General features: G+C 57.3%; 1 protein-coding gene across 1 annotated transcript; it reads right to left on the bottom strand.

Annotated features, from left to right (window-relative positions):
• Nucleotides 1-6690: 6690 nt before the first annotated feature.
• LOC116501683 (dynein light chain 2, cytoplasmic-like) lies at nt 6691-7015 on the bottom strand. The gene has a single exon (XM_032207260.1). The coding sequence runs from the start codon at nt 6974-6976 to the stop codon at nt 6707-6709; it is 270 nt and encodes an 89-aa protein (XP_032063151.1). The 5' UTR covers nt 6977-7015; the 3' UTR covers nt 6691-6706.
• Between the last annotated feature and the right edge of the window lie 1348 nt (nt 7016-8363).

The raw sequence follows: 8363 nt of genomic DNA, 5'->3' as shown, positions 1-8363 counted from the left end.
CGGCACGGCTGGCAGCTGCATTCTCTCGGCCTGCCTCACCCCACGGTGAGGCAGTGTCTTCACGTCTTGCGGCTTCTTCTCCATCTGCAAGAGAAGCCAGAAGAAAGGCCAAGTTACTTGGGCCATTTCTGCCATTCTGCTCCGTGTCCCCGCTAGAAGTGCTGCTGTGAGCTGCCCTTAAGCGGCCCCCGGCACGCCCTGGCAGCTGCCCACGCAGAGCGGGGCTCAGCCTGCCAGGGTAGTGCCCTGCCTGTCTGCTCCTGCAAGTGCTGCCTGCTTGTCGCAGGCTGCCAGGGCTGCCAAAGATGTTCGACCGAACCCTCCTGGGGCTCCCGACTCCGTGTGGCAGCTGCCAGTGTGACGCACGCTCTCTGGGCACGACCGCACTGGCAGCCTGTCCGCATGGAGGGACGGTGGAGGCAGCTCCTGGCTGCGCACAGCCAGGTTGAATTAGGCCACGCTGCTCTTTGTGCCTCTGGGCACAGAACTGCCAGGGCCACGTGGGCTTTGGCTGTCCTGGGGGTGGGCTCTTCATGGAGAAGCCCCAGGTTTGGGAACAACTGTGTCCAGGTCCGAGGGGCTCAGGGCCAGCTGGCCGGCTCGCTGCAGCACCGTTCTCCTCATCCTGGTGCTCTCCGTGCCATCCCGTCACGCTGCTGTCCCTGTCTCGCTCCCCGAGCCTCACCTGGCGCCGCTCCTGTACGCTCCGCTGCCCTTCAGCGGGCTGGGAGTCATCCTTATTCTGGTGCTCCATGCTATGCTCCAGGTCCTCTGACCAAGAACTCCAACGGGCACCCAGGGGAGCTGCTGCCTCCTGACAGAGCTGCTCTCCTGAGAGCGAGTGGGCAGCCCGGCCTACTTGCTCTATGTATGTAGATCAAAAGGGGTGAATGTGGTCCGCCTCCTCTCCATGTCGTTGCTCTCCCTGTGCTCCCCGTGTGTGCCAGGTCCCCCAGTGCTCCAGCCAAGGCAGATGCTGAGGATGTAGAGTCTGCAGGCTCTGCTGTGGGAGGAGGCACGCTGGGTCCTGTGGCCGAGGGAGCACTTGCTGCCTTGCTCACGGCTCCCTGGCTCATGGCTACAGCACGGCGTAGGACTGCAGAAATGATGGTCTCCACTGTTTCATGCAGATCTTCATCACAGGCACTGGAGGCATGTCGGGCATGTCCCTGCCTCTCAACCATCACCGCAGTGCTGTGCTCACTGGGGCTTGGACAGGCTGATGGTTTTGACTGTGGAGCCCCACGTGTCAGGGGAGGCGTCCTGTGTCCCTCATCTTCCAGAGCAGGGGCTGCTGGAGGACTTGCTGGCCTGCTCTGTGCTGCTGTTGTTGAAGTGAGAGGCGTGCTGTGCCTCTCTTCCTCGGGACATTCTGCCAGGGGAGCAGCTGATGGGGCAGTGTCCGTGGTTTGCAGCGAGCCAGGAGAGGCGCTTGCTGGGTGTTCTGCTTCTTGTGCTGCCTCCCTGTCCACACTGCTGGCTGCGCTGCCCTCTTCCTGGGGAACGTCCTGTGGGTCTGTGAAGAGGCTGGCGAACCTGGGGTTGATCCAGGAGTTGAGGATGACGATCTCCTCCTCTTCGTTCCATCCCACAGGACTGCTTTCTTTCCTGCCCCGGCCCTGGCTTGTCACATCCTTGCCTGTCCCCTGCCTGGGTTTGACGTGTTTCTCTCTCCGTTGCTTTTGCTTCTCACCCTGGCCTGGGCTAGCTGGTGCAGGGTCTTTCCGGGCAGCTGTTGTTCCTGCGCATACCCGGGAATCGGGCCCTGGCAGAGAAGTCGTCCACGTCCTCTCCATGTCTGTCTGGACCCCGGCTGAACTTGTTGCTCTCAAGTTGCACCCCGTTTGTGCCAGGTCCCCAAGTGCTGCTGATGGTTGGCCGTGTTCCCAGCTTTTTTGCGTCTTCTCCGGCACTTCAGACACGCGGGACTGTGCTGTGTCCCGCAGTGCCGTGCAAGAGTCTGCAGGGCTGTGTGGGGCAGGGTGCCGGCTCTTCTTTAAATTCTGGGGCCCAGTTGCGGGCTGAGGTGGTGTTCTGTGTCCTTTGCTCGTGGGACGTCTGCCCACGGGAGGAAGCCTTGCCTCCCTCATGGCTCCCTGGTTCCAGGCAAGGGCATTTCTTATTGCACTGGAGACGAAGGCCTTTACTGGGTCTTCCATTTCTTCAGCAGGGGATGCAAGGCTGCTTTTGGACGAGTGCCGACTCTTCCAGTTTTGGGCCGCTGCTGTGGCGAGAGGTGGTGTTCTGGGGCCTTTGGCCCCGGGACCTCTGCCTGAGGGAGAAAGCCTTGCCTTGCTGCTGGCTCCCTCGTTGCAGGCTAGAGCGTTTGTTATGACAGTGGACACGAAGGACCGTACTGTATTGCCCACGTCCTCGTCAGGGGCCACAGGGCTGTGTGGGCCACGTTCCCGCCTCCCTGCCCTCACTGCCCTGTCCCTGTTGCCAGAGATGCAGGGAAGAGGTGGCAAAAGCTCTTGCTGGCTGCGGGCCTCTGTTCCCAATGACTTTGCCCTTCCTCCCCCTGAAGAAGCAGAGGCTGCTGCTTGCAGAGGGGGCAGCTTGCAAGTGGCCCTTTCAGACGATGATGCCTGTGCTGCAGGCACTTGCTTGGGTGCTGCTGCCTGAGTCGCTGCCAGCCTTGGCAAAGGCGGCACGGCTGGCAGCTGCATTCTCTCGGCCTCATCCTGGCCTTGTGGACAAGGGAGCACTCGGTGCCTTGCTCACGGCTCCCTGGCTCATGGCTACAGCACAGTGTAAGACTGCAGATATGATGGTCTCCACTGTTTCATGCAGATCTCCATCATAGGCACTGGAGGCATGTCGGGCATGTCCCTGCCTCTCCACCATCACGGCAGCGCTGTGCTCACTGGGGCTGGGACAGGCTGATGGCTTTGACTTCGGAGCCCCTCGTGTCAAGGGAGGCGCTCTGTGTCCCTCATCTTCCAGAAACGGGGCTGGTGGAGGACTTGCTGGCCTGCTCTCTGCCAGTGCTGTTGCAGTGAGAGGCGTGCTGTGCCTCTCTTCCCCTGGACCTTCTGCCAGGGGAGCAGCTGATGATGAAGTTTCTGTGGACTCCAGTGAGCCAGGAGAGGCGCTTGCTGGGTGTTCTGCTTCTTGTGCTGCCTCCCTGTCCACACTGCTGGATGAGCTGCCCTCTTCCTGGGGAATGTCCTGTGGGTCTGTGAAGAGGCTGGCGAACCTGGGCTTGATCCTGGAGTTGAGGATGACAACGTCTTCCTCTTCATCCCATCCCACAGGACTGCTTTCTTTCCTGCCCTGGCCCAGGCTTCACACATACTTGCCTCTCCCCTGCCTGGGTTTGACATTTTGCTCTCTGTGTTGCTTTTGCTTCTCAATGCGGCCTGGGCTAGCTGGTGCAGGGTCTCTGATGGCAGCCGTTGTTCCTGCACATACCTAGGCTCAGGCCCTGGCAGAGCAGTGGTCCACCTCCTCTCCATGTCTGTCTGGACCCTGGCTCATCTTGTTGCTGGCACTGTGCTCCCCGTGTGTGCCAGGTCCCCCAATTCTGCCAGTCATTGACCATGTTCCTGGCTTTTAGCCGTCGTCTTTGCCAGGTCTTCTTTAAGTTCTGGGGCACTGCTCTGGGTAGAGGTATTGTCTTGTGGTCTCTGCTTCTGGGTCCTCTGCCCAAGGTAGAAAGCCTTGCCTCCCTCGTGGCTCCCTAGTTCCAGGTTATGGCATCGCAAATGCCACTGGAGACGAAGGCCTTTACTGGGTCTTCTGTGTCCTTGGCAGGGGCTGCAGGGCTGGTTTTTGGCAGGGCACTGACTCTTTTTCAAATTTTCGGGCACTTCTATGATGAGAGGTGGTGTTTTGCGGCCTTTGCTCCTCGGACCTTGTCCAAGGGAGGAAGCGTTACCTCCCTTGTAGGTCTCTCGCTGCAGGCTATTGCATTGCTAATGACACTGGAGAGTAAGGCCTTTACTTCTTCTTCCATTTCTTCAGCACGGGCTGCAGGGCTGTTTTTTTGGCAGGGTGCTAAATCTTCTTCAATTCTGGGGCCCTGCTGTGAGGAGAGGTGGTGTTATGCGGCCTTTGCTCCTGGGAGGTCTGCGTAAGGGACAAAGCATTGCCTCCCTCATGGCTCTCTCATTCGAGGCTAAGGCAATGCTCATGGATGTGGAGAGGAGGGCAAATACTGTGTCTCCCAAGTCCTCAGTGGGGGCTGCAGGGCTGTGGGAGGCCGGGTGCTAACTCTTCTTGCAATTTTGGGGAACTTCTCTGCTGAGAAGTGGTGAGAGGTGGCTTTTTGTCCCGGGTTGCACACCTCGCTAGTGACCCTACGAGACAGATGCTGCCTTAGTGAACAGAGGGAGGAAAGCCTCTTCCTGACAGGGCACCTCCTGACACATGCAGTGTCAGCACTGGCGGCCATTTTGAAGTTCTGGTTTCCTCCCATGCCACAACCTCGCTGAGGCCTTGGGCTGTCCCCAGCATGGCTGTGAGTGCTGGCCAACAGCATCTAGACCCATGTGGCCTGTCTTTTTCTTCGTACTGAAGGAAATCTTGCAGCAGGAGTGGTTTCACTGGCTTCCCACACAGGGCCTCCAGCCCAGAGAGAAGCCACTTCTTCCTCTGGTGCTGCTACTTGATCAAGAGGGGCTTCAATGTCTTTTCCCACAGGGTCAGCAGCCCAGGGCGAATCGGTGTCTCCTTCACATGGTGCTGCTTCTGCATGGAGGGGGGCTTTTGTGGGCCTCCCTGAGAGGGCCTCCAGCCAAGGCAGAGGCTGAGGGAGTACAGTCTACAGGCTCTGCTGTGGAAGAAGGCACCCTGTGCCCTGTGCCCGAGGGAGCAGTTGCATGAGCTGCACACTTCCTCAGGAAAGGCCTGTGAAGAGGACTCTGCAGCTGCTGATTCAGAGAGAGCCGCTTCCTTAGTGTCCCTCACACGGCCTCCAGCCGAGGGAGAAGCCACATCTCCTTCTCATGGTGCTGCTTTTGCAGTGGGAGGGTCTTTGTTGGACTTCCTGGGAGGGCCTCCAGCCAAGGCAGAGGCTGAGGAAGTACAGTCTGCAGGCTCTGCTGTGGGAGAAGGCACCCTGTGCCCTGTGGCCAAGGGAGCATTTCGAAGAGCCTGGATTTGAGGTGGATTTGTCTCTGCTGACTTTGCGTCTCACCCCTGCCTTGGCTGGGTTAAGCAGGGACTCTGCCGTCAGCCTTTTATCCTGAACTTGCCTGGCGATGGTGCCCTTCCAGAGCAGTGGTCCATCTCCTCCATGTCTTGGTGCCTTGCTCGGGGCTCCCTGGATGATGGCTACAGACTGCAGTGACGATGATCTCAGCTGTTTCATCCAGCTCTTTGTCAGAGACACTGCAGGCATGTCGGGCACGTCCCTGGCTCTCCACCATCACCGCAGCGCTGTGCTCACTGGGGCTGGGACAGGCTGATGGCTTTGACTCTGTAGCCCCACGTGTCAGGGGAGGCGCTCTGTGTCCCTCGTCTTCCAGAGCAGGGGCTGGTGGAGGTGGCGGAGAGGTGGCTTGAGGCAGGCTCTGGCGGGGCTGCGAGAGGAAAGCCCTGGGCAGCCGCAGGAAGATTCCCTGCTCCTTGCTTTAAGAGCAAGCTGTGGAGAAGCTTTCAGCGGCAGAGCCACAGCTGTGCCACGCTGCTGTTTAGCCCGCAGCTTCTCTGGCTGCCGAAGCAGGTCCTATGCTTCAGAGTTGTGGCTGAAACAGTGTTGGTAACACGACGGTGTCTTTGCTGGAACAGGTTGCCCCGAGAGGCTGTGGCGTCTCCATCCTTGGAGATCTTCAGAAGCACAATTCTCGGAATTGTGCGCAAAGCTAGTCCTTTGGGACGTACACTTACAAGTCTTCCACATGATTAGCTTGTTTTAAAGGAGAGCATCAAGTTAAGGCAGTGTTGAGACAACTGGCTATGAACATGCCAAATAGCTGTTGTCAGCAGTCACCAATTTGATATCCTACTCCGTTCAGGGGTGGGCCGTGTGGCCAACTTTAGATCTCAGCACCAGGGTCTAAAGACTTCAGCCACAGCACGCTGCTTCCTGCAGCAAGTAGCAGCTCAAGGGGTGCTTTTTGAAGCCTTCTAGACCAGGATGAGGTGCTTACAAGTCTAGGTCAACGCTTCAACAGAGCCAAAAATACAGTGATGGGTACTGAAAGAACCCTGAGTGTGCCAGCTGCACATCTGGTTATCACAGTCCAAGGTGGAGTTCAACTTGTGTGAAAGCCATGTAAAGAAGAGCCACCCCACCAGCTTCCAGGTGGTTTAGGTACCTGCACTGAGGTTACTGGGAGAGACAACTCTCTACAGTCTGCAGGGTGGGTTCGGAGGCTCACACTGGCTTTGCTCCTCATGACAAGATTAACAGTCTAGTAAAACTCAGTAAGGAAGTCAGGGGCTTTTTGGCCTGCCCAAAGTTTTCCCAGCCTCAAAGAAGGAGTTACCACTGAGGGAGCTGTAGTGGAATAGTTTTATTTCTTCCCACGTAAAGGCTATTGTTTAAGCATTTACAGGTTTCCTAGTGCAATACAACCAAAAAAAGCAGTAACAAAAAATGCCACCTTCTTCCCAGGCAACTAAACAGAAGTAGAATTTTACTGCAACATATACACATTAAATATAGTATACAGTCCATGCAGCGGCATAGCCATGTTAAACGGAGTCGTGGCTTCAGCCATCAGTGCATTACAGTCTGAATTTCACTTGCTCCTACTTCCTATCCAGACTTGAAGAGAAAAATTGCAACCTGACCCAAGTAAAAATAGATGAAGTGCTTTGTCTCGTGTGTTACATAGCTGCCAAAGTTTCTGCCAACAATGCAGTGCCAAGTTGGGTTGTATTTCTTGTCAAATTCCTTCTTTATATACGCTGCAATGTCCTTTTCTATGTTGTACTTCTCCATTGCCTGCGTGGCACAGTCAACGGCTTTCTGCTGCATGTCCTCGGACATGTCTGCATTCTTGATGACAGCCTTTCTGTCAGACATGGTGAACCTTCACAGTGACGGGGCCAAGCCGGAGCGCAGCACGGCACAGCACAGCAGGGCACGGCGCCGAGAAGGAGGAGGAGGTGGGAGAGGCCTGGACCCGCGCGGCTCTGCCCACTCCGCTCCGCGCCCTGCGCAAGACTCCCGGTGCACCCAGCGCTGTTTGCTTACCTCTATTCTTTTAATAAACCCTATTTTTTTATTTAATCCTATTTTGAAGGCTGAGCCATTTATAACAGTGTGGAGTGTGCGGCGTGTTAGGAAACAGCTGGAGAAGAGAAAGGAGGCCCTGCAGAAAGACAGAAGCAAGAGCAGAGCTGTGGACATCCGCGGGAAGACTGCGGAGGAGCTCCTGCTCTGGTAATCCTCTGCTGCAACAGCCTTCTTTCCACTAGCAACTAGGTGAGGCTGGGGGGGAGCCGGAGGAGGCAGCCCCTGCGCTCTTGTCTTTGACTCAGCGAGCTGCTTTCCTTGGACACAGGGACTTGGTGAACTCCACGAGGGTCCTGACACATGTCCCACTGACGGCAGTTCCCTGCTGGGGCACCGGCTTGGTGAGCAAAAGCTTTTGCCGCAAAACCTTCTCTGTTGTGTTTGCAGGCTGCCGACAGGGAGTCAGGAGAGCTCCACAAGGACGGGAGAACAGGGCAAGGGCAAGCTCTCTGCTGCGGCCTGGCCCCAAACGCAAGCCCATGCCTGGGAGGGTCAGCGGAGAGCAGGACAGATCCCCACATGGATCTGTTTACCCATTGCCGAGTTCTTACATGGGTTGCCTATATGTCAGGGCTCCCACGTGCGAGGACTTTGGGCTGCCTGCGCAGCTGCTGCTGCTGGGAGGGCAGCGGAGCGCTTACACAGCTCCTCCAAAACATCCTCAGAAAGGCCTGAGCTCCTCCCAAGCCAAGGCCCAGCAATGCCTTGCACCTCCCTCCAGACAGCAGCTCCTGGAAACGTCCCTGTCCGTGCTGTTGGCACCCTGATGGCTGCGTTGGCGGTTGACTTGCGCTCAGGGTAGCTGCCGCAGCTGCAGGTGCAGGCCGGCATCAGGGCATCAGATGCTGTGGCTGAGCAGGTCTGAAGGGCCCAGCAGCTGCCCAGGCGGGACTGCCCTCCTTGCAGGCCCATCTACTCTATGTTACTCCTTGCTTCTTTTCCTTAGGTGTACCTCCGACAGGTGTCCTGAGTTATGCCTGCCTGTCCTTGCACGCCGGCATTCCTCAAGACACCGTGCAGCGCTGCAAGCGAGAGACCCTGCTCTTTCTGCCCTACGCCCGAGCCAAGAAGCAGGGTGTTGATTTCATCTTGAAGGACACTGGCTGGCTGCTCCTCTGCAACAAGTCCAAGTGCAGTTTTCCACAGCCCGGAAAATCCCTGGGCTGGGGGAATG

Source organism: Aythya fuligula, unplaced genomic scaffold (genome assembly GCF_009819795.1).
Source record: "Aythya fuligula isolate bAytFul2 unplaced genomic scaffold, bAytFul2.pri scaffold_64_arrow_ctg1, whole genome shotgun sequence".
NCBI classification, from domain to species: Eukaryota; Metazoa; Chordata; class Aves; order Anseriformes; family Anatidae; genus Aythya; species Aythya fuligula.
Note: the sequence above shows the minus strand (reverse complement) of the source record. Positions and strands in the feature narration are given on the sequence as shown.